Source organism: Chlamydotis macqueenii, chromosome 1 (assembly GCF_036417535.1).
Source record: "Chlamydotis macqueenii isolate bChlMac1 chromosome 1, bChlMac1.mat, whole genome shotgun sequence".
In the NCBI taxonomy this organism is placed as follows: domain Eukaryota; kingdom Metazoa; phylum Chordata; class Aves; order Otidiformes; family Otididae; genus Chlamydotis; species Chlamydotis macqueenii.
Genome location: NC_141556.1, coordinates 115,248,962 through 115,266,522, shown reverse-complemented (window position 1 = coordinate 115,266,522; position 17,561 = coordinate 115,248,962). Strand labels below are relative to the sequence as shown.

General features: G+C 43.6%; 1 protein-coding gene across 4 annotated transcripts in view; it reads left to right on the top strand.

Moving 5' to 3' along the window:
• TIAM1 (TIAM Rac1 associated GEF 1) overlaps window positions 1-17,561 on the top strand; it is a 152,972-nt gene that overhangs the window by 112,310 nt on the left and 23,101 nt on the right. For 3 of the 4 annotated variants that reach the window (XM_086764485.1, XM_086764476.1, XM_086764460.1), the window contains 3 exons: window positions 2,355-2,441; window positions 5,864-6,088; window positions 16,023-16,129. In XM_086764485.1, coding sequence (XP_086620611.1) covers window positions 2,355-2,441; window positions 5,864-6,088; window positions 16,023-16,129 — 419 coding nt within the window. The remainder of the gene's footprint in view (window positions 1-2,354; window positions 2,442-5,863; window positions 6,089-16,022; window positions 16,130-17,561) is intronic. The other variant, XM_086764469.1, reaches the window with a different exon arrangement.

Sequence of the window (17,561 nt, the reverse complement as noted above, 5' to 3'; positions counted from 1 at the left end):
TTTGTTAGCAACTGTCTTGTCTCAGGGGACTGAGGTAATTTTCTGGAGGCGGATTTGTTCAGGTACTGTGCTGGTTCGGTGAGGCCATGTGCACTCATAGATGCAGACTTTTGTTCTCCTGTCATCAAAACTTTGCAGTGAAGAAAAGGCTCTGTCTGGGTCACCACCCATCTCTTCACACCTGTGTTTCAGAGTCTGTGCACAGTTTGATAATAATCTTTTTGGCAGTGACGCCAGCTTATGCAATTGCTGTTGCTTCCACCCACTCCTGCCCTTCCTCTCATGCGGTGCTGGTACACGTGTTTGTGGAGCACCTGCAGAATTCAGCCAGATGGAAACTGTACAGTTGTACTGCATGTCTACATACAAACTGCACATGCATCTTTATGCATATATGCAAGTGTATAGATGTATGCAAGTGTGCATGTATCTACACACACACACACACACACACACACACACACATGCAGACTTGACGGAGGTATTTCCCATCTGGCTGAGTTCCCGGCTCTGCTTTACTGCATGGTAGTGAAAGCACGCACTGGCACTGGCACTGCAGTGGGACAGGAGTGCTGCTTCAAATTGTTGACCCAATCCAGCCACATCACAACTGTGAAAATAAAACAGTTTATCCATACTTGGGACACTGTCACACACCCTGTCTGCAGAGGGGTTGAGTGTATTTGTGAGATGACCATTTCAAGGCTGTTGCCAGTTGCCCATCTCACATCTCTTAAAGGTGGTGACAGCACATATAATTGCTCCTTACTCCCGTTCCGCTCTGGATATTTTTTTTTAATGAAAGCCAAATTAAAAAGCAACTACATTTGCACTTAGCCCTGAGGGGGGGAGGCAGAGGTCTTCTCATGGAGGAGAATGGGAGCTTGGAACTGCTTGGATGTGCTAATCTTCACTGTTAGCCACAGTGAGAACTTGACATGCAACTCAGCCTTATTTTGACTGTATGGTAGTTGGCTGCAAACCAGCATTTAAATTGCAAAAGGGTGATGGTATTAGTAACTGATAATTTGTGCTGACTCAAACTGCAGTCTTGGACATGCTCCACTGTGCTTCTGGTTAAGGGGTTTCCAGGTAGGCTTTGCAGTAATGACAACCAATAGCTACTATTTTTTTACAGCTGCTCTTTTGTTTAGTCAAGAGTTTTTCTCTCTGCCAAAGTTGATGTCTTGAGTGAGCTTCACAAATTTCATTTTATTCAGGCTGAGGAGCTCGCATTCAGATTCCAAGTAGCTCACTAAGTCATGAAGGGCCATATGCTCCTCACTTCTAGGCTGCCACATTCTTCCCTCTCCTTTCTTTTTTTTTAAATGATGGATGAAAAAATAACTTCTCATCCATATGCACCAACTTGAAGGGACTCACAAAGTCGGAATAGGCTCCCAGCACATCTGCTTCCTCTTGGCTGGTGGCTGATTCCATGTCAAACAAGCGTCTCCCCCCAGAGGTTTGTAAATGTTTTTCTAGTGGGAAAAAGAGAGCAAATGGTTGCCTACACCCACTTAGGGAGTAAAGTTTCAGAAAGGCAAATGTTCTGCTTTAGATAACTCTCAATAGTAAATAAATAAACCCTGTTTAACTAACCACATTGTGTTTCCTTTAAATATTGTTATCTTACACAGTGTCAAATGCAAGTGGCAGAAAAATCACCAAAACCAAACGTAACAGTACCATTTGACCATTTGCACTGTTTAAATTAAGGCTATGTCTTAATGTTGCTAATGTACTTCCATTATAAGGCTGGCCTATGTGTCTCTTCACGTAGCTATAAAATGTGCCCTGAGCTGAGACTTAGTAAATAGCAGGTTGTGCCAGGAGCAGCTGAGAACAGAAAGGAGGAGAAGAGGAACCAATGTTTTTACAAACTTGTCCAGTCCAGGAATTTTAAAAAGTAAAAGTTAGCATTCTGCTTTAGCAGGCGCTGTTGTCTGAGTTCAGAATGTCATGTCAGCCATAGCTCTCAATTTCCTAACTTTTGTCAGTTTGGGTCACAAACCACATCTCTGTGCAGCTTTGTCTGCAAACTGCAAAACTTCTTGAAGTGACTTTTGTGGCAAGAGAATTGGAAGTCTATTCCAACATTTTGCAGCTGTGGTATCCTCAAGTTGTAGATGATTTATATAGAAACTCAGAAATTCAATTCAGGTTTTTGTTAAAGCCACTTTCATTTTTCAACTTTCCCTTTACATCTGATGAGGTTTATGGGAAAAGGGAAGGGAGGAATTCCTGACTGCTAGCTGCAGGGACAGCACAACCTTACCTGTCCTGCTTGCAGTTATAAGGACACGCTGGAAGTGGTTGGCTTTTTCTAACCATCTCACTGGGTATTTCCCTAGGTTTCTCTCTGTCCTCCGTAGAAGAAGAAGGGATTCGTCGGCTTTATGTGAACGGTGTCAAAGAGACAGGCCTAGCTTTCAAGAAAGGTAAAAGACTTTAAAGTGCTTTTGTTATTGTTTGTTTAATCCTGGTATAGACCATGAGCTTGTTGGGGTGGGAGCTTCACGAACATACCAAATCCGGGTCCCAGTCAAAAAGAAATCATAGTCTTTTGGGAAGAACCTGAGGTACTGAACATATAGCTGTTCTGCTTTTGGGATCAGCTATTGTATACAGTCAACCTCTTTTAATTTTGAGTTGTGATAAATGTAGCAGGGTCAGCGTGTCCCTTGCAGCTAGAAAAAGGAGCAGGGACCCTCTCAAGTCAGTCACTGCAAGATAAACAGTTACACTAGAAGTCATCATAGAGCTCTCTGTGGCTGGGATTACTGACTCTAGTTTTGATTCCAGCCTTTGCAGGAAGCATGACAGCATTTGGACCAAAAACTGGCAGAGATAACTAGGCTCCTGGGCTCATCCCAGGGCAGAGCAGGATATGGTTTAACTGCAGCTTACCCAAGCTGAGGTCAATCCTGATGCTGCCATGCCCTTACTGCTTTTCCCATTCATTGCCCTTTCCAGTGTGCCAGCCCTGCTGCTCATGCAGCGACGGGACGGGCTGGTCAGGGAGCTGGGCACCTGAAACCTAAACAGATTTTCAAGTATAACATGGGGAGCATACAGAGTGAGAAGACTTATCTCTTTTTAACCCATCAGTGTATGCAGAGTCCTTGAGAACACCTTCAGGGTTTTCTTGGCGACTGATTATATGGTCTTGCAGAGCTTATTCAACAGTTAGCTGTTGCTGAAAACAGTGAGGGCTGGTGTCCCCCAAACTACTCCAGCCCTTTGCCTTGTGCTGACCCGGGCACTTTGCTGAGCCAATTCAGCTCACTGCCTTGTTAGAGAACTACTGTGGCAGAAGTGCATGGCTGGTTGTCTGACCCGCTAGCAAATGGAGTTGTCTTGTGTTGCAGTGAAGCGAGCGGCAGAAGTGGCGCAGTGGAGGGACAGGGCTGCGCAGACTGAAACTGGGAAGGAAGAAGCAGGGGGCAAGGGAAGGGGAGAAGTTTGGGCTGCAGGGAGCCTGGAGTTTTGCTCAACTGTAGCCTTTAACCCTAACTTAAGAAAACCACATGGGTGGTTCTGGAGGCTGCTGCACATGTCTATTAAGCTTGAAAAGCTCATCTTTCTCTTTCCTGTTCCTCCTCACCCCATCTCAGCCCCATATGATTCCCTGGCTGACTGGATGGGTATTCTGGAGAAAGCCCTGAAGAGGGGCTCTCTGCCAGCCTGCCACAGGGAAATAGAACCCTCTGGGCTTCCTATGAGGAGCAAAGAGTGTATGAGAGTGAGGGTGGAGGGATTTTAGCAAGTCTTCCTTATTTTGCTATTAGGAAACGTTTGAACAATAATTTAAATGAATGCATGAACACAGACTGCCTCCTATGGGGCTGAAATGCTAGAACATGCTTTCAGTGATATGTTGCTCTTCATAATTGATATAAAAAACACTTCTGTATGAACAGTATTTGGCAGGATATTATGACAAGATACTCATAGTTAGCAGAAAGCAGGGAGGAAGACTTTCTCTTCTTCCTGTTATTTACATTCAAGTTTGCGTTTGACTGCACTTCTATAGTAAATCTAACCAGAAGAGATACAGTATGGAATTTTCAATCTTTTCTCCAATTACAAAACCTTCATTCTATTTTCTCCCAATAATTTTTATGATTTATCTTTTTGTTTTTTTCCATTGGTCTGCATTAGCTAGACCATTGTTGGAATTTGAAGTGCTTGATTGTACTGAGATAGACATGCTGCTTTATCCCGAACAATTCAAAAGAAGGATCACAAAGAGTAAATGAAGCTCCAGATAAAATGTTTACGGTTGCAGGCATATTAATATGCTACTATTATGACATGGCATCACTAAGTAGAATAAATGAAATAATGCGAAATGCTTGACTTGCTTTGTTTTGTCCTTGTTTCAAATATGATTTTATGGTCCATTTACTTTGTAGCTAATCTATCTAGTTCATTTTATTCTCTCTGAAACTGCACACCATGCTACAGTTTCTGGGCACAATTACATGCATTTAGAAAGATCTCAATTTTCCTAAAGAAGACTGAAGCTCTTTAGCCTCCTCCCTTCCACGTTTCTTTCTTGAATGGGGGTAGCTTATTTGTTTGCTGGAGGATGCAGCTAAGTTCTGCTTGCAGCTCAGGCTCATTGAGTCAAGCCTTTCATCCAGGTTTAAGGGTGGCAAGACTCATCCTCTACATGACTGACCAGGCAGAAGACTGCATGGCATAAGGGCAGGTCACCCCTACAGAGCACCTCTTTTGACCCCGTAAATTCCAGCTTTCATCCGTGTAAATGCCGGGACAGTGACCGAGGTGCTGCAGCGGTCCAATTGGTAGATTCATGGGCATTGCAGAGTATGCTTTCCCCCTGGCCGTGCCCAGCAGGCTGGCTCCTTGGGGGGATGCCTGTGAGGGACTGCCAGCGTCACCCTCAAGTGGAGACAGAAGCTGCAGTGGTAGGAGCAGCCCTGGTGATGGGGGCTGTCAGCACTGGTGTGCCCTGGGACACTGCTGCCTGCCTGACCCTGAAGATTATTTGGGATTAAATCCTGGTCTAGCTGGCTGTTGTTAGTCAGAGAGCAGGCCCAGCTGGCTGAGGGGAAGGTCAGGTTTCCTGCGGCACCTTGTAGGGCTGCACATTGTCTGTTGCCATCGCTGCGTTGCCCCTGAAGCGAGCGGGAGTCAGCTGTTTCCTCTGCAGATCCCCTTTTCCCTTGGGTGCTGGTGCTATAAATAACTCCTGAAATTGGATTGAAAAAAAAACGTGACTAACTTAACAAGCACTAAAATTTGCCTTTTTAAGATCTATGTGCTAGGACGTCATTCAGACAGCAGAGAGGAAGCTCTCTGAAGCCCTACACCATACACCCCATCTGAGTGGGAAACGTTTTCTCTCCTCCTAGGTGTATGGGTAGGTGACCACTTCAAATAGAAGCCTTCACTACACAGAAAGTTAAAAGCAAGAATCAAGCCAGCCTAGCTACTCCATCTTTCCCCTGTCCTATGTGTAGCGGCTCAGATGTCTGGCTCTGTCCTGCAGTAGATATTTATTTACAAGCAATGCATTGTGTAGGGTGGTGTGCTGTACAGCGGCTCTTCCATTGCAGAGCGATGTGAAGAAAATGGGGATATCTTGTTGCTGGGACATTGTGAGGGACTTCCTGGGCACTGCGCTCTTAGGGATGGTACTGGAGTACCAGCCTGACAACAGATCTCCTGAAAGGCCATCAAATTTCAGTATCATTTGCAGTCATAAATGTTTACTTTATGTCTAGACATAGCACTGTCTGGCACTTCATAAACGCCCGGCTGAGCTCCTTGATGTCTGTGGGTAACAGAAACATTACTGTACGAGTCTTACCTGTTCTTTTCTGCATTGCAGGCCTGAAAGCTGGTGATGAAATTGTGGAGATTAACAAGAAAGCTGCTGAGGATCTGGACTCAGCTTTGCTGAAAGATGCCCTTGTTCAGCCTTCGCTCTATCTTACTGTGCGCACCTATCCTGAGATAGAGGAAGGGCAGAAACTAATGCAGCCACCACCACGTCGCTTGGAAAACCCATCTGACTTGAGTGACAGTGCACTGGTGTTTGCTGGGAGCAACCAAGGTATCGGGTTCAATGTAGAAATAACCAGGAGGAGGATTCACGCTTACAATGTGCTGGTGTAATCCCATTGATCCTTGCATGTAACTTCCATGGTGGAAGAGAGAGGAATTACAGTCTGAATGTGCTGGGCAGATAATACGTGGGAGCTCTGGAAGCTGTAAGGTATAATCTGTGGTAGCGATGAAGTATGGCTGTGTACACAGTTAGGCTGGGAAACGTGTGTCATCGCCAAATGCATGTCACATCATCTAACTGTGCCTATGGCAAGTTGCAGAACTAATTGCTCCCTTCTGGGCTGCTCAGGAGGTGCCTTTACCACTGGATTTGCCCATAGGACATACATCTGGCAGGGGAGGAAGAGAGGATAAGCATTCACCCTCCCTTCGATTAGCCAGGAGCACAGGAGACCTTTGTGTTTGATGAGACGCATAAAAAACTCACCAGGACAGTTTCAAACACCTGAAGGTAGGGATTGACATTACAGCCAAACGTATCTCACTGATCCCACAGTACGCTGTGGTGGGAAGGGACATTCGTGCCCATCATGCTGCCCTGTTCAGAGAATTGAACTGGCAGAAGATTAATCCCTAGCAAATGTGAAATGTTTGCCACTAGTTTAGTTTCCTGAACCGCCTGAGGACAAGTAGCCATGTTGGGGTAAGAGAAATGACTGCAGAAGAGCAGAATCACCTCCTTGGCGGTTGCTAGCCGTTACCTCTGTAAGATAGTGTTGGGAATTGCACTGTGGTCACGGGAAAGCTCCTACACCGTATCTTCTCTCACTTGCCTACTTAGTCTTGTCTTCCTTGCCAGCTTCTAAATGCTGCCCATAGTTGAAATCAGGAGAGGATACTGGATGTACCTGCTTGCATTAGTGTTTTTGGAATAATTTAAAATACAGGAAAAATGAATGGAACGGCCAAAAATAAGTAGTTTCCAGATAATCAAAACTATTCTGAGTGGAGGTAACTTTTGACTTCTGGTCAAAAGTAAATGGTGTCTGAATATGTCAAAATATTTTGTTTTCTCCTCAAAGTCAAGGTTTCAGAAATGTCAAAACAATTGCTTTGATGATCTATGAAATAGTTTTGTTTTGGGCATTTAAAATAAAAAGCTGAGGCAAGAGGGAGGCTGTTAATACACTTCACCGGGGTTAAAGTCAACGTTCTCCCAGGACATGTCTGTCTGATTGCTGCAGCCACTCGATGTCGGGGCTTCTGGGCTGAGTCTGGGTGCAAACTATAGCTAACCCAGGAGCGGTGTGAGTGCTTTAGCATGGTGCTGAGCTGGAGCAAATGAGCCACAGCGAGACAGTTTGCTTGGGCTCAGGACCAAGCTGACTCAACTCATCTCTGCCTGCAAAAGGTCAGGGAGATACAGTCTGCCTTTCGACATTTCTGCATGCTGCTCTGGTTTTGCTTAAAATATTTACTGGAAGTGATCTAGCAAAAATGTCATTGTTCAGGTGATGGGAACACATAGTGAGGAAACGGAAAGCTGGACCCCTCATCTGACTTTGAGGAGTGTGATATTCATAGCAATTGGAATAGCGTGAACAAGAAAGCTTAAAAACAGCTTATTGCAAATACCTCTGAGGGGACTGATAAAAGCAGCCTCATGTAAGATGTGGGATAAACCCTCAAAGGCAATTAAAATTAAACATTTTCAGACATTTTTCCATTTTAATTTTCATTGAACTCTTCCCAGTTAGGCTTTTGTGCTGAAAAATCAAGCTCATCTTGTACATTTTTATAGCTGGCCACAAGATGCCCCCATTTCCTACCTAACACCAGCTCTTCACGGGCCCCATCCTTTTGTCCTTGCCTATGCTTTTTCGCTGAAACCCTGAGTGCTGAGTCCCCGTACCCCAACTTTTCACTGAAGTGAGTGTCTGCTGTGGATGCAAAGAATTGGGAACTGGGACTTTTTAATTTATGCAACACTGATTTCTAAGGCAGAGCAGTCACATTTCGTAACACAGGGTCTCAACAGCTAGTCTCAACAAGCAGTTTCTCTGCCACTATTTGTTCTCTGCATCATTATTTTGAGCGTCTTTGGGGGGTCCTTTTCCTTGCTGAGAGTGAGCGAGTGCACAGTTTGCCAAAGGTGTCCGAAGAGCCTAGCATTTGCCTTTAAACATCGCCCAGTATAACGCTGCATGCACCATGTGAAATGAAGACGTAGGACGTGGCTGATGGACATGTCACGGCAAAATCAGACCTCCCATCTCTCCTGCTTTGTAGACACGACTTCCTTTGTGCTGTTCTCAACTTGACTCATGTCTGTCCTCCTTTGTAAGCTTCTCCCGAGCTGGGTTTTTGTGGCTATCGCAGTGGTGTGGAACGGCTGCTTGTTTTGCCATGTCCTGCGGTGAGCATGTGAACTGTCTGGTGGTCCTTCTTAAATAGCTCCCCAGGATGAGGGCTAGGCTTCGGAGCTTCCTTTTCTCTTCAGATTTCTCCCGGGACAGCTGCCCTTACTTTTGGTGTGCTGTAGTCAGCTCCTTCACACTCTCTGACAGGTGACAGGTGACACAGGAGCTGGAGCTCTCTTGACATTTGCTTTCCTTCAAAACGCAGCAAATGCTGAGGTGAGGATCGCCTTCATTCCTCCTCAAAGGGAGAGGTATACTTCTTTAACCAAAAGAAGCAACACAATAGCTCATCAGCAGATGCGCATGTGTCTCTGGCAGCTTTTGAAAGTGCCCGCAGTTGCCATATGAAATATGCCTCTGAAGAATGACATTAAGATGGCGTTTAAAGCTAAGCAATGCCAATGCACTAATTTGGGATGACTGAGCCTGAGGTGGGAGTGAAATCAAGCATCTGCACCCAAGTGTGGGATTGGGAGGCAGGTGTTTTGATCTTCCCCATCAATTTCTCTCTATTTGGATGTTCACAGAACACAATGTTTTGCTGAAGCCTTTCTTCTTCCGGCCCTGTGCTTTTTGAGAGATTCATTACCTAAAATAGGATCCATGTGAAATTTTAAAAAGGAGTATGTGCTTTTATTTCAGGGATTGTGGCTGAATCTTAGATTTTTGGTCTCGGCTCCGCAGCTTCTTGTGGAGAGCAGTCAAGTATGAAATACCCACTGACCCATTTATTTGTGTCCTTGTTGATTAGTGGCAGTTTGGCTTGCTAGGCAAATCAGCTCTGTGATTTCTCTTATATACTTTATTTATAGCATGCAGATTTTTAATTCAGTCTTGAAGTACTGTAGTTGACCCCTTTCAGCAGAGGGGGGTGAAACATTGGTGGGATGGAATGCCAGCAGGTATAAATCACCTGTAGGGACATCCATTCTCCAGAAATTCAGGGTCTGGTTGACCGATCACGCTGGTGTCCTGTCGTCTTCTTCACTAGCAATTCTTCATCAGCTGTGAAAGCAGCAAAGGGTAGATTTTGTCTGTGAGGCAAATCATATTGTGTGTTTTCAACAGAAAGATGCTGTGGTTTTTTTTTCTTAAGGAAGCTTTCCTAATACCTCATTACTCAGTGGGAGGTCTGCCAGGAGCAAAGCAGGGCTGTGTTTCTGGGAGTCGACCTCCCTGAAGTGACTGCCAGTGCAGTCCTCTTAAATACCACGTCTGTCTCTTACAGGTGTTTCATTATCTGGAACTACCTTGTATACACCGAGGTCGGGGCTAGAGCTGCAAATTAGCTCTCTGGCAGCAGCTACTTCATTGTGTTTACTGAACAGGTTATTCTTGAAATGACCTTGTATTTTATATCTCTAATTGATATGAAAAATATCATCTTGGGTATGATATATACTTTCTCCAAGGAATTAGCGCTGCATCAGGGTTGCAGAGCCACAGGTTTTGTTCCTTTCATCTACTGTTGTTTTTCCTGGCTTTCAGTCCTCTTTCTTGCTAATGCAGTCTGCATAAATCTGAGGAGGACTAGCTCTCATTCTGTCTGGAGCCCCACAGCGTGTTTTCCTTACCGCATAAAAGGATCAGCGAGAGCTGTCTCCCTTCCCCATGAGGAGTGTTTTGTCTCCCCAGTCTGCTCCACTCAATCCAGGCAATGAGAGGCTGAAAGCTGGCAACACAGCCTTGCATCTCCCCAGAATCATAAAGAAGATATTTTGTTGTGAGAAGGGGGTTTAGGATTTGGGAGTGAGAGTGAGGAGCAGTATCCATATTTGTTTGTGGTATCCCCACAGTTCCCTACCTTTTTGTACTCTGGGGTAGAGTTTCGTACTGTGAGGTTTAGGCTTTGCATGTTCCTGTGTTTTGGAGACCTCTAGTGTGAGGGATAACTCTGCAGGGATAACTGTGAGCCATATAAATCACTGTGCAGAATGTATAAATGATAAAAAAAGAAAGTATATTCCTTTTTGAATGGGATATGAAGCAGCTAGGTATTTTTAAGGAGTCTGTTATTTTGTCATTTGGAAAGCTGCAGAGCAGAGGCTGAAGTTCACACACACTCTGTGGTATATGGTCTATGGCATAAAACTGAAACAAACTTTCATTGCGCTCTAAGAGTGGCCACTGTTTCTCATTCCATCCTCGTCCTGTCACAGGCCCCCTTAGGGTAAGTAATTTGGATTTCAGAACAGGCTGAGACTAACAGTAACCTTAATTTTTTCAGGGTTATTTTCCTGAGGCAGACAACTGATTTCTTACCTTTTGTAGCACGTTAAACAATATTGTTATCATTCAATGCTTGATTTAACAATTCCAGAGGCATTTACTGCAGCAGCAGTCTCAAGGTCTTGCATATGATTAATCAGAGACATGCAGAACCGTTGTTCACAAGATCTGTTTTCTAAAAGCTTAAAAGCCAAAGCTCAAGGATGTTGCCTCAGTCAGAAGGGTGTTCCGAGGTCTCCTTCCTGGCTTTTTCTAAAGCCTGCCTGAACTGCTCTTGAAATAAGCAGCACGGCTATTAGTCTGTTACTTTTATGCAGTGAGGCTTTGGGTTTCTGACCCTTCCACCCTTCCCATTTTAGCTGCAGTAAGCGTACCTGCTCCCTCACTCGCAGATCGCTAATCTTCGTATTCTGGCTGGGCTGCCGCTCCCCCTGCCGTCTCTGCCAGCCTGAGGCTGCAGCACTGTACTGGCAGAAGGAAAGGCTGGTTTTTCTCATCTCAGCGTCCCTGGTTTCCAAGGTCCCTGAGCACATGCTTCGTTTTAATATCTATGAAAACTCCTGTTTATTCCAAAGGGGCTACTCAAGCATATTATCAGTGTTTGACTAGGCTCCTGACCTGGGGCGAGGGGTGAAAAGTGATCGTGGTACAGCTGGTACAGGGAAGGTTTCATTGAATCTGCTTTTTTTTTCCCAAGAAGTGTGAATGAATGGAATGACGGTCAGCATAGATTTTTCTGTATTTGTGCAATTTATGACCTAGTTGAAATGGAAAGGAAGCAATAGAGTTCTGCTGAAAGGGAAGGAGATTTATGAGGCTTGTTCTGTAGCTCTCCAGGAAAGGCAGAATTCCCCAGTTCGTGCCTATACTGTTCTTTGGTCGCTCCGTTGACTTTAACTGTGATAGTTGTAGCTGGACTTTACAGGTCTTCGGAGATGTTATCAACTCTGTTGGTCTTCCCAATGGGACAGAATACTCCAATGTGAAAATGATGTTCTCTTCTTTTATATTTCAGTGTTTCAAAGCTAACCCGAATTATTCTAAAAAAGAAAAAAAAGAAGCATACTTACCTTTTTAATTATAGACTTATAGGTGAAATTTTGTCTCAAATAAAAACATAATCTGAGAGACAATTCTCTAACAATTTGTATTAAAATTTTTCCATTTATGACAGATTCTCTTTTGAAAGACACTCTGTTGTCATAACAGGACTGTTCCCTAGCAGCATTTAGAAATGACACTTTCTGTTTAAGGAAGTTGCTGTTGAACAGCCCAAGTAAATTATGCTTTTTTTCTTTTAAGACTGCAGTCAAACACGAGGCACTGAAAACACTTGGCCACAGAAACTTTTGCAGCACTTCCCTGGAGCACGGACTCCCGAGTGTCTTGGCTGTGATTCAGCCGGTGTAGTCACGTTCTGCCTGGCCCATATTTCTTCTCCAGTTTCAGCTCGGATGGGGGTCACTCCTTGTTTCCCACTGAAAGCGATTAAGCAATCGCTATATTTGATGTCCAGTATCACTGAGTTGCATCAGTGAAAGGATTATGGAGGAGTATAACGCACCTTTTGTAGGGAGTGAGTGGGCAAGGGAGGGCACTGGGCTGAGCTCCTCGGCCCCTGACGCTGGCTGCAGCAGTCCCAGATCTCTGCCTCAGTCTCATGGCAAGGTGTTGTGAGGCACTGAGATGTGTAAAACAACCTGCTTAAGAGACTGAGGCACCTTAAAGCTACAAACCGTAGCTTTCAACCAGCCGAGCCTGTCGTTGCTTCCGGCCTACAGCTCGTAACATGCTGGCGGATGGCTGTCCTTGCCAGCACTTCCCTGTTGCAGCCACTGAGGGGACTAAATTCAGTATTGCCAGTTCCACATGCTCAGGAATAAGGCATTGAGATGCTAAAATTATGAACAGGCAGGGTTTTCTGATTTGCATGCTGCTTTTTTGTGTTAGTAAGATGCGCACTTCTGAGCTTTGCACCACAGCTGACAGAGTTTGGCTAGGAATGTTTATTTCCACTGCATTAAAAAAAAAGAAATCTGGCACCAAGAAGAGAGCTTTAAGAGCAGTACCAAATACTGTGGAAGTCTCATTAAAATCTCAAGCGACAGCAACCTTGCAAATTAGAAGCAGCAGTGGTGGAAAATTTTAGCCAAGTGTTGGCATGGTGCTTGAGCTTTACGTGATTCTCCAGGCCTTTAAGCCCTAACACCTTTGCTCCAGTGATATAAGACTTCCTTTTATTTTGTTAGTCCTAGCCATAAGTAGGAGTTATTTAATGGGCATTAGTCATAATGTCAAGATACTACACTGCTGAGGCAACTTGGGAGCTCGTGTGGCCTCCATCTGTGCTCGTGGCCACATGGATTTGACCCTCCTTTCCTGCTGTTTTTTTGGATTTCCCTTTCTAATTTCTTAATGTCAAGTGAAGCCTGTGTGTGATCGTCCCTAGCAAATGGTAGTGGTTGGGCAGCGTTCAGGTGCTGCGGAAGGAAATGAGCACATCATCTTCAGAGCTCTTTGCAGGGAGCTAAATAAAGATTTACAGGGCAAAAATAAAATGACGTAATGAACCTGACAGAAATGGGACAGTAACTGGAAGGTATTAAAAGGCAGGAACGTGCGGTGTTATTGAACTGATTGCCTGTGTTTAACGACCAGCAGATAAACCTGCTAGAGTCGACATTGGCTGTGGCAGCTTAAGACATTAGAAATACTCTGAGCACATGTACTGTGTGACTGCTCATTAAGGCATAAGTGAAAGATTGCTGTCTACTGGGTACAAGTGTTTATACTGCAGGAAACAGATTAAGTGGTGTTTTAATATACAGGAAAAGAAAAAGTGGTAGCTTAAAAGCAAAGCCGAGAACCCCCAAACAAACATTATTTGCCTTGGCTTGGGGTGAGAAACAGCTGTAGGATGTATTTCACACAGCTTATAATGGGGAGTTAATTGCAGTGAAAAAACACAGAGTGCCCAAAATAAATTATGACACATAGCACATTTTCTCTCTTATTTATTAAGAGATAGCTTAAGAGTTTTAAGAATTTTTTCACACATTAATAAAGAGACCATAAAGCTGATAGTCCGTGTTGATAAAATCTGGGCAAGGCTCAGAAAATCTAACTTCTTACAGAAAAAACACCTCAAATAGATTTTGTGTTGCCAAACAATCCCTACAGGCACATCTTTTTTAAAAGCATGTCTTCCAGAAGCTCAGCTATGAACTACCTTTTATGTCCTTTAAATTTCATTTGATGCCCAATTTAGCTCCATCTCAGTATGCAGAATATGTTCTGAATTTATTTCTGGATTTCTAAATTCCACTTTTTCCAAATTACTTCCAGACTCAACAAAGTAGAAATCTTGTACAGTTGTGCAAATTGTTTTTGAAAATGGTGGCTGAAAGCTCGGAAGAACAGCAGCTGAAAGTTGGGTACTGAGCGACCCAGACCTGGATCTCTGCCCTCAGTCTTAATGCAGAGAACCTTACCTAGGATGTGTTTGTGTTGTGCGTTAACATAAAACTCCTTGAAAGAAGAGGAGTGCCTTTTCAGTTACAGGAAAGGGGTAGCAGAATTTAATTTTCTTATTCATTTAGGAAACATTTTCTAGAGACTATAATTTCTGTATCATGAAACATATTTCAGACCAGTATAAATATAAACAAATAAACTAGATATGTGTAATTACTTCCCCCGCCTCCCAAAATCTTGATTTTGAAAGCAGCCTGCCATTTTATCTGGATGAAAAAGATCATCTATGCTTTTATCGCCTTTTTGGCCATACTGAAATATATCAGTATGACAGATCTGTGTTACCATCACCGTGGCCTTCTTACTTATAGCGTTGCTATCTAGACAAATGCTTCTTATAGACAAATATATGTGACTTACCTAAATTGAAATGTCTAATTGAAAAATAGCAAGAAACATGAGAGTCAGCATGAGACTAACAGAAATCTGGTGTCCTAAATCACTGCTAATCTTTGTGAAATGTCTGTTTCAATCGAGTAGTGAATAGGAGGCTGTGGCTGCTGGAACACTGAGTGTTAACAACATAGGATCATAGCATGGTTTGGGTTGGAAGGGACCTTTAAAGGTCATCTAGTCCAACCTCCCTGCAAGAAGCAGGGACATCTCCAACCAGATCAGGTTGCTCAGAGCCCTGTCCCACCTGGCCTTGAATGTTTCCAGGGATGGGGCATCCACTGCCTCTCTGGGGAACCTGTGCCAGTGTTCTACTACCCTCAGGGTAAAATTTTTTTTCCTAATATCTAATCTAAATCTATCTCGCTCTGTTTTGAAACCATTACCCCTAGTTGTGTCACAACAGGCCCTACTGAAGAGTTTCTCCCCATCTTTCCTGTAGGCCCCCTTTAGGTACTGGAAGGCTGCTGTTAAGGTTTCCCCAGAGCCTCCTCTTCTCCAGGCTGAACAGCCTCAACTCTCTCAGCCTGTCCCCACAGGAGAGGTCCCCCAACCCTCTGATCGTCTTCGTGGCCCTCCCCTGGACTTGCTTCAGCTGCTTCTAATTGTGGGGCTAGCAAATGAAAAAACCCACTGATTTGAAAAATTTTCTATTCATTTTTCCACGAAAACATTGAAATGATGCATGTTAACAACACAAGCAAAACCAGTGCTAATATAGGCTGTTGAGTCTTGGGTTTTAAAAAGCAGAGATTTTCTGTATTGCTTCATCCACTGAGCTTTGATTATGTTTTTGTACATTTCCTGAAGAATAAAGATGTACTGATGGAAATTAAATTTAGTTTTCAGTTAATGTAATAGACTCCTAAAAACTGTTAAAACTGAGTTGTTTCTTTAAAAATCAACATCGAAACTTGGTAGCGGGTGTGCTAGGCCAAAACTGCAAGGAATTTAAAATCATCACATTCCACTTAACTTGGAGGAAGGGCTGAACAAGGCTTGCTTCTTGACGTGGCCTGCCCGTTCGCATACTGCAGTTTCCATTTGAAACCACTGAAGTATAAAGGTAGGCAATTGCTTGCCAGCCAAGAAATTAATAATAAATGTAACAATTTCAATGTGGCATTTTAGCCTTATCTCTGAATCAGCTTTTGTACTTTCCAACTAAATAATGTGTCTGGCCATAACCTGTTTATTTTTACACCTGTAGTTAAACCTGGCCCTTGCTGTAAACCAAAGTAGTCCTTCGAGGTCATGGAGCGCCTCTGGCATAAAGTCTTGTTGGCATGTACTTGTGTGCAGGATTGAGCCTGGCCCTCCGTGGGAACTCCACGTCTGTTGCGCCCAGCTTTTTGAATTTTTTTTGATATTATGATTGGGTTTTCACACACATCTTAATTTCAGCAGGACACTCGCTTTGCGGTGATCCGGACAGCTCTGTAGAGACAGCTCCAGAGGAGGCAGAAGCACAAGACTTGGAGTCATCTGATGAAGCCGACAAGATGAGCAAGGTGAGAAAGTTTTATTTTCACATGACAAGGAGTGAAAGCGCAGTACGGTCACAGCTGGTGTGCTGACTTCACAGCGGCACACGATTAGAGCGTCTTTCCTGGGAAGATGTTAATCTTACTTATAAGGTGTTTACGGATGATACTGAATGTAACAAATTATAGCTTCGATTATGGCACATCGCTACCTCTTATGCAAGACTAGTGCCCTTTTTCCAGCGTTGGTTCCCATTTTCAGTATCTTGTGATAATATTCCCACATAGTTTTTAAATGGGCTGGTTTGTCACCTCATCAGAGCAAGTCAGCTAAACCAAAAAGATCAGGTGGATTATTATGATTTCTAATTCTTTCTTGACTTCTAGGCATAGGAGGAATGTAAGTTAAACAGTATTTCTCTAAATCAATAGCATAGCACACATGCTAGTTTTTAAATGAAAACTAATTATAGCCAAACTACCTGGAATTAAAGCAAAACTCTCCAATTATAGCTAAGAGGTTGTGCAAATGGCTTGCTAATTGCAATCTATTAAGGGATGGGTTTCGCAGTGGCTGGTAATTTGTACTTGCTCTGCTGCTGGGGAGCTGTACACCAAATAAGGTGTGATGATTAGGGGCTTTTGTGGCAGAATCGAGTGAGATTATTTTGAAGGCACTGATAGCTTTTAGGTATTTGTTGCATAGGTGATGGTGAGAGTTTATAGCTGTTTTTCTACAGAGTTCATGATCTCATGAGTATCCGATCTCAGTCTGTGCTTATATACAGGTATGTTTTTTCTCAGCTCTTGCTTTGACTGAAATGTGTTACAGTGAGCTCAGAATTGCTTCCTGTGCTATTTGACTTGTCATTGTAGCAAAAGGAAGGAAAAGACCCTGGCCTCTTGTTTCCTGATCTCTTACGTCATGCTAGCCTGTAGTTTTGTCTTTGATAGCCACAGTGGAAGTCAGATAAGAGGAAACATTCCTATGTGAGAAATATATGCAGAGCTTGCATGCTGAGAAGGTGATTACTCTTAAGTTTGTTTCCAGGTTTTATTACGGGACTCTTTCTTGTGAGTACAAATAATTTCTTATTGAGTAAGTGGAGGTGTTTGTTGATACTTTGGGATTTTTAACTGTACATACGTGGGATTTTCATATGCTCTGAAGGAGTCTCTTCTGTTAAAACACTGAAGCTGTGGAAGAGCGAGCATAACACATGGCTGCTTGGGGAATAAATGTTCTTGCTGTGTTTTCTGTAGTTTTCTATTTGTGAACTGTGCGACAGGCTGTGTGGCTTCATTTTGCATCTTGCCTCCTGGATCTTCAGAGCTGTAATTGCCTGAAGCAAGGCATAAGGATTACATGATTAGCCTTGTGGCTCAGCACATTTAGTTAAACTGAGAAATGTGCGTTAGCAGCTCTAATACTTAATAATCTTGTATTGGAAGAGTAACT